The sequence below is a fragment of the Odontesthes bonariensis genome, chromosome 20 (genome assembly GCF_027942865.1).
Source record: "Odontesthes bonariensis isolate fOdoBon6 chromosome 20, fOdoBon6.hap1, whole genome shotgun sequence".
Classification (NCBI taxonomy): Eukaryota; Metazoa; Chordata; class Actinopteri; order Atheriniformes; family Atherinopsidae; genus Odontesthes; species Odontesthes bonariensis.
Window position 1 is genome coordinate 25,077,987 of NC_134525.1, and position 12,268 is coordinate 25,090,254.

The 12,268-nt window shown below is 43.2% G+C and overlaps 1 protein-coding gene across 3 annotated transcripts in view; it reads left to right on the forward strand.

Moving 5' to 3' along the window:
* nrp1a (neuropilin 1a) overlaps positions 1-11,941 on the forward strand; it is a 57,230-nt gene extending 45,289 nt beyond the window's left edge. For 2 of the 3 annotated variants that reach the window (XM_075451928.1, XM_075451929.1), the window contains 9 exons: positions 1,321-1,652; positions 2,816-2,960; positions 5,059-5,169; positions 5,791-5,838; positions 7,537-7,680; positions 7,797-8,074; positions 8,200-8,296; positions 8,423-8,476; positions 8,601-11,941. In XM_075451928.1, the coding sequence (XP_075308043.1) occupies positions 1,321-1,652; positions 2,816-2,960; positions 5,059-5,169; positions 5,791-5,838; positions 7,537-7,680; positions 7,797-8,074; positions 8,200-8,296; positions 8,423-8,476; positions 8,601-8,887 (1,496 nt within the window). In that variant the 3' untranslated portion in view covers positions 8,888-11,941. The remainder of the gene's footprint in view (positions 1-1,320; positions 1,653-2,815; positions 2,961-5,058; positions 5,170-5,790; positions 5,839-7,536; positions 7,681-7,796; positions 8,075-8,199; positions 8,297-8,422; positions 8,477-8,600) is intronic. The other variant, XM_075451930.1, reaches the window with a different exon arrangement.
* Positions 11,942-12,268: the final 327 nt, after the last annotated feature.

Here is a 12,268-nt window from a genome sequence, read left to right on the forward strand (position 1 = left end):
CCAGAAAGAGTCTTGCGCTAGCATTTTGTTACTTCTCTAGGATGCAGGACCAGGGATCAGTCTCACAGGTTTGTATAGGAGCTGCTTTAGATAACTGGAAAGACTGTCTGAATGAGGCCCTGTTCTATAAGTCTTTGCTGACTTTTCCCAGATGCAGCTATGTTGCTGAGTGCTGCAGCAGTACAGTAAGCACTTTGTTTCAAACAGACACACGACATGTGATAATGCCTGGATTTATCCCACTGTGGGGGACAGATGTTATTGCGGGGCTCCGACTCTGTGTTGGGATTGAATATCAGAGGAAAGTTGGAACAAGGCAGACAGGAACATTTAAGCCTTGCACAAGCTGCTAAGTGTAAGACTGCTGGCAGTTACAACATGGAGAACTTTAAATTCCTGTATCCTGTGCAGCGTATTAAATGACCAAATAAGAAAAAAAATTCCCAGACACAGCAAAGTGTACAATTGAATCTTATTGGTCAATCTTAAAAATAATTCTGACTTTATGTTATATCAAGGTGTTGGGCACTGAATATCCTCATCAATGCAAAAATATGTGGAAAGTTATAAAGAAATCTGGTCCAATTGTGCACATGTTTCCAAGCTGGAGCAACATGTTGATACCCTGTTCAGCTTTCAATATAAGGGGTTTGTCGCTGTGAAGAGAGGTTGATGAAAAATTCTAAGACGGCTATCTGCCTTTGGGAACAAATGGGAGAAGGATCCAAAGCTACAAATTACCATAGAGAGTTAAGATAGAATAAGATCTGAGAAGCTGCAATTCTGGGGGAAGAAGAACAGCAAGGTGTTCAAAGATGGGGTCCCACAGATGTCGACAGCTGCGGAGCAGAAGGTAGATGTGTAGATGAGTGCAGCAGATAAAACACACTGAGAATCTATTCTTGTGTGTGAGTATATGCGAGTCTATGGAGGGAGGGGTGGAGAGATGAAAAGAACAAGGGCTCCCATAATGCAGTAGGTAGAAACACCAACCGAGAGGAGAGCTTTAATTGGCTGCCTGGAGACAACTGCTTCAGGCAGTAGAATTAGTATGCATGAGATCTGCAGACATGGAGAAACAAAGAATAAAGGGGGAGATCACAGTACCAGCACAAAGAGTTTGGGGAATAATGGTCCTCCTCGCTTTGACTTTGGCTGCCCCTGTTGCACCGAACTAGACTTGTGTCACAGTAAGTTATGCTGAACATGCTCTTGGATATGTGTCATATCATGTGTCCCTATTCATCATCTCTACGGGTTTTCATTAGTTCACATAGAAAATAAGGCACCTTTTGCTTCTCTTTTGTTTTTGTCCCTCAGAGTACCCGTGTTCGGGCATGCTGGGTATGGTGTCAGGCTTGATCACAGACAACCAGATCACCGCATCCTCCCATACGGACCGGAGCTGGGTACCAGAGAACGCCCGGCTACTGACCAGCAGGACAGGATGGACCCTGCTGCCCCAGCCACAGCCCTTCACAAATGAATGGCTGCAGGTCGATCTTGGCGAGGACAAGCTAGTGAAGGGTTTGATCATCCAAGGAGGGAAGCACCGTGAAAACAAGGTCTTCATGAGGAAATTCCGTCTCGGCTACAGCAGCAACGGCTCCGACTGGAGGATGGTGTTTGACACCAGTGGGAACAAGCCAAAGGTGAGTTGTTCTTTGTATACTTTTTGTTAAATGCACAAAATCTTTCAACAAGTATTACCAAAATGACTTGGGTATTTGAGCTAAGACACACTTCTGTTGGAAGGGAATGAAATACAACAGACGATTTGATTTCTGCCACAAACAAATGAGAGGCCTTACCTTAGTGTTGTGAAAACTATTCGAATTGGTGCTTCTAATGACGCATCCATTCGCTTTTCACCAGTGTTGCACCTGGCAGTTGAGAGTCATTCAGCAGTCATTGCGAGTCAATTTCAGCTGTGCTTTGAATCGCATTAGGATAAGCATCTCAAGTCTCTCAAAATCCTTTCCCCAGTTCTCTTTTCCTGCTTTGTATTCTGTACAACACACACTTTTCAACCCTTTTAATGGATAGTGAAACCTCTCTCGAAAGCAAGGAGAGGTAGAGGGAGTCAGGGGGAAAGAGGAGGGAAAAGATGAAGAATGGAGAGGAAATAATGCACAACTTAGAGAAGTAACCAAAGATTTATCCAGTGTCACTACCTGCACAGAGGACACACTCCACATACTTCTAAAAAATGCATTCACACACATACCACAAAGCATACTCTTATATGCAGCCACACACACAATCATGAGGAGCTGCAATAGCCTGTCCCCAATTACAAGTGTCCCTGACAGGGCATAAATCTGATCCAGATGGGCTGATGGTTGATTTATGAATGGAGTGAGGAGGATCCATATCCCACCTCTCCTAGTTAGCTGCCATAAGAGGTTCCAAGCTTTTAAAACTCACCGGGCTCTGTCACGTGATCATAGCCATTAATCCACTTCCATCAATCCTCTATGTTCCCCCTTACTTTCAAATATCTCTGACTTTTTCCCACATTTATTCCCTCCCTTACAGTGGATCTGAGGCAGAGCTTAAAGAGTGCAAAGTGGCTTTTCACAAAGGTGTGAGTCATGCTGTTTTTACCCCGCGTTACTCACATAAGCTGTGGTTTAGATGCAGCCAGATGAGAGAGACTTGGTCATCTTCTTTTTCATCATTTTCCCTTTTACTCTCCACCCAACCTAGCACTTGCATTGCCCACTTATCACTCATGGTGTTAGTGTCTAAGAGAGTGTTTGGAGACTGTATCAGAAATGTATTATTTTGTCCTTCGTGTCCTCTTCCTTGACAGATATTTGAAGGTAACGGCAACTACGACACCCCTGAACTGAGGACGGTGGAGCCACTGCTGACCCGTTTCATCCGAATTTATCCAGAGAGGGCCACTCCTGCTGGGATGGGCCTGCGACTTGAACTCCTGGGCTGCGAGATTGAAGGTAAGCGGGAACAACAGACAGAGCTTCCAACAAAATCCGTTTCATCATCTCGGCTTTATCTTCATGGTCTTTTATGTATTTTGTTTGGGACTTTTTTTTTTTCAGCAATTATGTTTTGAGCAGTTGTTGCAAAGTTATTACCCAGAGTAAACCTTTTATCCACACTGTTAACATTTTCTGCTGTAAAAACACTTTTACCCAGGGTAATGGCATTTTTATTTCAAGTGTTGCTGTGAAAACTGTCTGAAAACTGTGGAATGTTTTTTTTTTCTAGCCAAGATGATTACCTTAGTAATCACACCTGGATGTCTTGACTCACAGAGATGAACTGTCTGTCTTCCTTGACTGTGTCATGGCTGGAAGTGGCTTGCACGTCAGGACCTTTCCACAGCTCTGGTTATTTAAAGATGTGTGTGAGGGCTCCCTGTGTTGAGCACACAGCTGTCTAGCTCATGCTCTTCATCCCTACAAGGGACAGTTGTCTTGTCTCCCTGTTACATCAAAGCTCCCCCCATAGCTAGCCACTACTGGAGGGGATCAAATGAAAGCCCACCTGGCCTGCTGTGTGTCGCAGCCTGGCCCCCATCACACTCCTCGCAGCTCCTGCTTGTCTTTCGTCTTTCAAAGGACTGCACACACTTTGCAATGTTTGAAGTAACCCTTCTTTTTTTCTGGCTCTTAATCTATCTCTCTTAAAGCTGATGTAGCAATGAAACAGCTCAGCGATATGAGAGTGTGGAGCTTGCTAGCCCTAAGTGGATTTACATATTGGATTTCAGGGAGACCCATTCTCTTGTAAGCCTCATGGACTCCCACAGGGGGCTTTAGTCAGATGATAATGCTTGTTTTCAGTGTTAATGCCAAACGCACACATACTCAGAGATGTTTGCACTCAGAGCAACCGCAATCACCTTGCCAAACATGTGGTTACAGGAAATTATATACATCGCACACATGCACAGGTGCTTCTCTATGTGTGTGTGTGTATAGCAAGCCAAAGCAGAAGGGCTAAATACTCATTTCTGTGAGAGACTCCCCTGACACAGCACTGACCCCATCCCTGACCTCTCCCACCCTGAATCTGACAGGGGGTGATCTGCCTCATATTTCATCTCGCAGAGGGTGAGAGCAGAAGCACTTGCTCACACACACACATCCGCTCAAGATCGTACACACACACTCACAGATACTGTACACATTTTTCAGGCAGTTTGCCCCAATCTGTCTGTACCTCTCTTGCTCCACCTCTCTCCCCGTTCTTTTTCTTCCGTCTGCACTGGGGAAGTCCGATCATTACTCAGCCAGTGTAAACACATGCAAAAGCACACAGACCACAGGACGGCTGTGCGGCAGCGGAGCGTGGAGTGGATCTTGGTGCTTGCCCACATCCAACATGAAGCAGGGCCATAATGATAGGCCGCAGGGAGCCTGCCCATAGCCAGTCCTAAATCTTTTTTTTGCATCTTAAAACTTCAACCATCTGACCCAAAAGCACCATGCATTAGTTCCAAGTCTATTTTTACACCTTCTGCAGTTTGATAAAAGAGGAATGCTAATTGTTCAAGACCACCAGTAAAACCCAGTATCTAGCTGTGGGGAAAGCATGCTGCTCTTACATATGTTTGTGTGTATTTCTTGGTGTTTTTTTAAGATTATTTTTCAGTTTAAGGCAAATTTAAAAGCCATGAGTGCACTTATTTTTTTAAAAATGCATCAACCTAATGAGGGATGTTCAAGCACGTTAATAACATTCCATACATCCATCCATCCATTTTCTATACCCGCTTAATCCGTCGGTCGGGTTGCGGGGGGGCTGGAGCCCATCCCAGCAGGCAAGAGGCAGTGTACACCCTGGACAGGTCGCCAGTCATGTTAATAACATTAACTTAACAAACAAATGTACTGCTGTGCATGAGCTAAAGGTCGATCTTGACTTATTGTCCCCAAGTGAATTAAGCAAAACAATTTTTTTTAAATGTGACCTCAATCACTTAGCCATTAAGCCAAAGGTCATCACCTTCTGCCCTTGCACCCATGCACGTTTAAATTAAAATCTAAACTTTGTTGTCTGCTGTCTCTCTGCTTCTTCATCTTTCAGCTCCTACCCTCCCTCCTACGACAATTGTTCCGAGCACTACCCCGTCAGATGAGTGTGACGACGACCAGGCAAGCTGCCACAGTGGCACAGGTGATGACTACGATGTGACAGGTGCTAACATCGCCTTCATGAGACTGCGACTAACCTCCTCACCTTCCCCTTTGCTCTCCTCGCATTTGCTATAATTTGCATCCGTCTGCTCCCCCTCAATTAAATGCCCCCACTTCTCCTGCTGCAGCCAATATGCCATCTATATGCCATCATGCTCACAGGCACGCATGCATCAGCTTGTAGGCTGGCCATTAGCTGCACCTGTAGCTCTCACCTCCCTCTTCAAATTTCTCGGCTCCACCTCTCACAATAGAGAAGGTTTTTGCACTTGCTCTAACAATGGCAAGCTCCACCCTCTCTGTTATTTCCATTTTCACCTCCTTAGTCCTCTTGGCCTCATTCCCACGTACCCAGTAACTCCACGACCGCACACTGCTGCCTGCACTCCCAATTAACCAGCAGTCTCCAATGATGAGCATGGCACTGTCTCGGTCATGTGTTTTGAAAGTATTATATAGGTACTATGTATTAGATCAACTGAAAGAGAACATTGATAAGAATTAAATGAAAGCGTCATGTGTTGATGAGCTCAATTTAGCCAGCATGGGTAGTGCATCAGTGCAGTTATTTGTATATAAGGCAAGACTAACTTTGTTAATGTCGGCTACCATTTTGTCACAGGCACCATGATGCCAGAGACCACTACTACTGAAGTGGATACCATGCCTGGTGAGTAAAACTATTTTCTTTTACCGCATCTTTCCAAGGGGAATCTGATGTCTCTTGAGATTACACACAAGGATGATGAAATAATGTGTGAATGTTTAAGTGCATACGGGTTTCTTTTGAAACTATTCCCGTGCTTTAATCTGGAAGCATACCTTAGCTAATAAATGCCAGAACAAGGCAGTGTCTTTCCACTGATGTGTGTCTGTTATTAAAGCTGATGATATGGTCCTGAGAGGCTCCTCCTGATTGGGTGAGGGAGGTTGTGTGATGAAATGCTAGCTGATGATTAGCACTGGTGCTCTGTTGCTGCCTTCTCAGCATAATCACTAATCACTGGGCCGACACTGACTCGCACAGAACACAAAACCGGAAAGCACAATGGGGATGACCAGAGCAGGGGCCGCATACACAGACAAACACACACAGCAATGTGTCCCATAGCAAGCTGATGAGGCAGCAGCCAGCTGAGATACAGTGCCCCAGTCTGACCTTGGCTAATGGGCTATAGGCTCCCCCCAGCCTCATTCACCCAGTCAGCTGGCTCTGTGGTCTGTCTGCAGTCTGCTGGGGTACCGGCTATGATAATGGATTGGGTCTGAGATCTATGCATGTTTATATGTTTGCAAGTTTCTATGGGTAAAGATGAATTTAATTTCAAGAGCATCAAACCATTCATGGTGATAAGACCTGTGTGTGTGTATGCACCCTAATCTCCAAGGATGTAGTTTCCATTGGCATTCAGCAGGAGTCTTCTTTTCTTTTTATGAAATGGCCAAGTGAGTCATATGGCTGCTCATCTTATCCAGAACTTGTTGGTTGCCTCTGTCAAAGCTTTCCAATAATGGAACAAAAAAGAAAAAACCCAAACCATTTTAATTGGGAGTGCGATTTCCATGTGAAAAGTGGCTTGTAGTCTGAAATGTGGTTCCTCATGGGAATTCCATCCTTTGTGCTTAATGAGTAAATAGAGTCATTGCCTGCAGAAGCTAGTTAAAACCTTCCCTTTATTATAGGGAATGCTGGCTCATATATTTTGTTATTTGGAAGGAAGCCTCGTTGTCTCTCTGAGGGCAGATCATGCTGGAGTGTAAAACCATGGCTAATATCCCAAACATATCTCTCCCATGTGTTTGTTGGAAGTCTTTCTTTATCCAATTTGAAAACACCAAAGCCTCCACACATTTTCTGGCCCTCTGTGGAGGCATCTTTGGTGTGGCGTGTATCCATGGGGCATTGCATTGTTGGAGAACGGCCTCGGTACTGTTAGCATAACTGTCTTCGAATCTCAAATCCCTACACTCGTTAAAATCCTTATTTCTCAGCGGGATGTTATGAATGTCTCTGTCTCAACTGGACACCATGTCCAGACCTTGTCTTCCCATCCAGTCGTTATGCTGTGCCTGTGATTTAATACAGCAGACAGTCTTCTCTCCATATCATGTCAAAGCCATATTCTATTTCCTACCTCACACAAGTAGGACTCTAAGCTTTTGTTCCACAATGCTTTGCTGCCCTCTAGTGCTTGCACCTGATCACAGTAAAAACAAGAAGCCCCTATGTGTAGTCTGCAGTTATTTCATCATAGCTCCTTGATTCATTGTTTGGGCACATCCCAGAGCTATTCACATTTCTCTTTTTGTAATGAAGTGTGATCTGCACTGAAACATGTCCTTAACTAATCTTTAACACCACCTGCAGCTTTTCTGTGGTTTGCCTGCGACTTTGGCTTGGCCAATGATCCATCCTTCTGCAGCTGGATGTCAGAGGACACTGGCTCTAAGTGGCAAATCCAGTCCAGCGGCACCCCCACGCTGAACACTGGACCCAACATGGACCACACAGGTGAGCACCCTGTTCAGAAGGGACTTGTAAAATGTGTAACCTCAGGATGCTTAAAATTACATTTCAGTTCAGTCCCAGAACTTTTCTTTTGTAACCCAAGTTTATTTATTCAACAGGTGGATCAGGGAATTTCATCTACACCTTGGCGACTGGTCTCCAAGAGACTGGGGTGGCTCGGCTGGTGAGTCCTTTGGTCAGTTCCCCAGAATCTGACCTATGTGTGTCCTTTTGGTATCATATGTTCGGGTCACACATCGGCACGCTGCACCTAAAACAGCGGAAACAGACAGTGGATGGACCTGCTGACATCTTGCTGTGGATGGTTAGCGGTCACCAAGGCAACCGCTGGAGGGAGGGTCGTGTCCCTGTCCCACGCACTGCCAAACCGTATCAGGTAAGTTCTCGTGAACTACGCCACATGCCTATTTGCAACTGACTGACTTGGGCTCTAATGTGGGCTGCTTTGCATGTTGTCAGTCATAAAAATGTTCTCACAACTCACTGTGTTCTTTTTTTAAGGTGGTGATTGAAGGTATTGTGGAGAGAAAGAGCTGGGGAGACATTGCTGTAGATGATATTAAGGTTATCAACGGGCTCAGTATGCAAGACTGCAAAGGTGAGGCTTTTAGTGTTGGTAGTTCCAGGACCTGCAATTCATTTCTAACTTGAAATAGGACTATACAGATCTGACTGCAGTTGATTTTCTTGCAGCATTGTATTGAATGAGATTTTCTGTTTAAAGATCCTGATGTGCCCACCGAACCGATGTTACCTGAAGACAAATTCAATGAAATCCGTAAGTTATTTTACTTCAAGTTTTAATGTCATATTAAGCCTTTTCAGGAAAGATTTGCTCTTCATGGTCTATATTGCTCTCAATATTCTCAATCTCTGCTTCTGGTTCCGTTTCTCCCCTCCAGTTGAGGGAATCACAGAATATCCAGACTTTGTTGAAACCAACCAGATCAGTGGAGCGGGCAATATGCTGAAGACGCTCGACCCCATCCTTATTACTATCATCGCCATGTCTGCCCTGGGGGTCTTCCTTGGGGCCATCTGCGGTGTGGTTTTGTATTGTGCCTGCTCGCATGGTGCCATGTCAGAGAGGAACTTATCAGCCCTGGAGAACTATAACTTTGAGCTGGTGGATGGTGTTAAGCTAAAAAAAGACAAACTCAATGTACAGAGCTCTTACTCAGAGGCATGAGATGTGACCGACTACATTCATGAGACCGCATGACAGGAGGAACTCGCACAAAACTGTCTCTAGGCATAATCCTCTCGTATTTCTGCGAGTAGGCAGGCTCAACAGGACTGCCATCACCCTCAACTCACTGGATGAGGGACGGGTTCAGGAACCAGTGGGAGGTTTGGACTGATCCACGCTTTTCTCAGGAGCTGCAGTAAAAAGAACCTACCAGTAGGGGACACTGTGTATAAATAAAATACAGGAAAAAAAAATGTACAGATGATTTAGATTCTATTTTAATTTTGTATTTTGATTTTCATTGATTTTTACAATCGGATGCTGGTGTTGAGACCAATTTATAAATAATATTAAAAGTATTTATCATTTTCTGGGAAAGAAAGCTGTTTTTTAGTATCAGTCTATAAAGGTTTTTTGTTTGTTTTAAAGGTTTTAAAAGAGATGTATCGAAATCCTTAATGAACCATATCTGGCAAAGCTGTAGATTTGCACCATGATGTGGCGCACAGTGTGTGCCCTTAACCCATAATCCTGAAACATGTCCCCTTCCCCTTTGACCCCTATCACTCTAAAGTGAGAGTCCCAACGCGTTCCCAATGTATGGTTCTGACAGTGCCTTTAGTACATTTTGGTTAGCCTCCTCTGTTGATATGGGTGTTTTGTTTGTGTTTGTTTTTTTGGGGTTTTTTTTATGGTTAAGTTGTGAGGATAGGAAACAGGGACTCATTATCTTACCAATACCTGCAAAACAGGACTGTAGTTCATCACAGCGCTTTTTTGTTTGTTTGTTTGTTTGTTTTCTGTCCAAAAACCACACACTGTAAATAAGTTTTAATATATTTTATTGCCCTTTTTAAAGAAAGTAAAAAGGAAAAAAAAAAAGAAAAAGCTGCAGTATCCCTTTTTTCACGGGTTTGTGTGTGTAAATACAATATTTTGACTGTTTTGTGGATGGTGCAGTGATAACTTTGTTTATGTTGCTCAGGCAAGCAAGATTTTGTTTGTTGCCGCAATTTCAATGTGCATTCAAGCCGTCTGTCATTGAAACACCCGCCAAACAAAAACCACCAAAGGATGAACGAATTGAAAGGTATCACGTGCACACAAAAAAAAACACGTTAAGCGAGGAGAGGAACTCCACACCGCTAATCTCTTATATCTTCATCCTATCTCATCTGTGGGTTTGACTGATTGCTAGGGTAAAATTAGACATGTTCATATCAGAGGAGGTGGCAAAATATATCAAATATCTACTTGCATACCAAAAGAAAAAAAAAAAAACACCAATCATCACTGCTTTGCTTTAGTTAGGAGCGAGACTTGCTTATCACTTCCAACATCACTGTGGATTGTTAACTGAAGAAGTGCTATCTGGACAATGCAGCTTGAATGCACTTTGTTTTTTGACTCCCTCGTGATAGAATTCTGTTAAGAGGGGTTGACTCACTAACTGAAGAATGGTGCTATCAGTGATTTAGCCAGGCACATGTGTCTCATGATAAACCCAGTTTATGTGGTCCACATGCCATAGTGTAGCTGAAGGCCTTTTGGGCCACAAAGAGTTTTACGTGTTTTACATGTAGCAGCCATAATTTTGTGATGTCAGAGCTGATGTCATTGGGATGGGACACTGGTACGTCGAGGGATCGAGTGGAATCACCTGAATCAGGTCACCTGGCCTCCCTCAGTGGCTTTACCAAAGGACGGTCGCCCCTCTTTGTTTGACGGGGGCTCTCACCAACACGCGGAATTCTACAAGACCACCGTTCATCAGTGGTCCATAGTTCTATTAATGGTTACCTCCCACAAAAGAACCAACTACGTGCCCTGTTAGAGACCCCCGAGAGGAGACCGAGAGGGGGAAATAACAGGACACTTGTAGAGAAGAGCAACATGTAACAGCCTGTTTTTCTATCTCTTTTTAAGTAAAAAGAAAAGACAAAAAAACTGCAAATGTTGTTGTGACGTGAACTCTTCAAATCTCTGTTGAGGCTTTTGTTTGCAGATGGACAGATGAGACAATCCCACCGTTACACACTCAAGGGAAAGAGATTCTGAGAGAACTCCGTGTGAGTTTGAAAGTATAAGGACAAAAGGGGCCTGTGGGGTCCTGAAACTCTGTGGGTTTTAAACACCACAATCAAACAATCAAACACTTAATACTGAAAAGGGTGATGTTGTTGTTTTTTCAAATCTGTGTGCTTTGTATGTTGTGCCGTGGTGAACACATTCTCAGCCTGTCCCTTTCAGATTCAATGACCCACCCTCCTCAGCCGAGGGTTTCAGCTAAAGCGGAGTGGAGCCGCAGCAACTAGAGATAAAGGATACTGTAGCGTGGACTCAGAAGAAATAATGTTGCACTGAATAAATAGATTTAAAAGGTTTATGTGTTTATAATGTTCATTTACAAAAAAAAGAAGAAAAAAAAAGAAAATGGAAATCGAAACACAAAAAACGTTTTCTTTTGTCTTTTTTATACATAGTTTCAGAAGATCTCGTATAATTCTGAAATGTAAAAATACTGAGATGTTTTCATTATCGAAAAAGGCATCATAGATTTTCCAACATAAATGTTTCTCCCCTAAATGTACATCCTGTATTAATGCTTTGTTTTGTACTGTCTTCTGAATTTTGTGCAGATTTTTTTCTTTTCTTTTTTTCTTTTTCTTTTTTTTTTTTTACGAGAAAATGAGACTTTTATTTTCAATACTGCTTCTGTAATTTGCTGTTGTAGGAAAAAAAATAATAAAAACAAACAGCAAAGGCCTTAAAGAGCATTTTGGTTTAATTGCATTGTGATCTACATATTAAACTCGTTAAACACGTTTATTTTTCTGCTCCAGTGACGATCCACAGCACGGCCCTGCTGTAAAGGGTTAAAACGGAACCCTGACGAACAGCTCTTTGAAAATACATCTGTTTTTTGCATTAAAGTAACGTGAGAACACAATTACAGCCAGACAGTCGTGTAAACAAGAACATTGTGTCTGGTCTCATGTCTTACAGCCATTGCTTTCCAAAGATATAATAAAACTTTGTCTTCAGATGAAAGAGGTTGATTGTTTATGGGAATTATTTATCAATGTTATATCTAGTTTTTTTTTCTTCATGTTTTTCACATGAAAGGAAAAAAGCAGCTTATGAGGCCATTTAGACTGACACTAAGGAATAAAAGGTGAACATTCATGCCCAGATCTCAGCTGATTTAAAGGCAACTTCAGCAACGTCTCCGAATTCTTACAGGAGTGGCAAAGAATGGCGAAAAATACGGCCCCACTCAGTGGCTGCACTCAGCCACTGAGCGGCTTTTCTGTGATGTGTAACATGAGGAGATATAAACTGAGCTTTCCACTCGGTTTTCACTCTTTTTTTCTTCAGCTT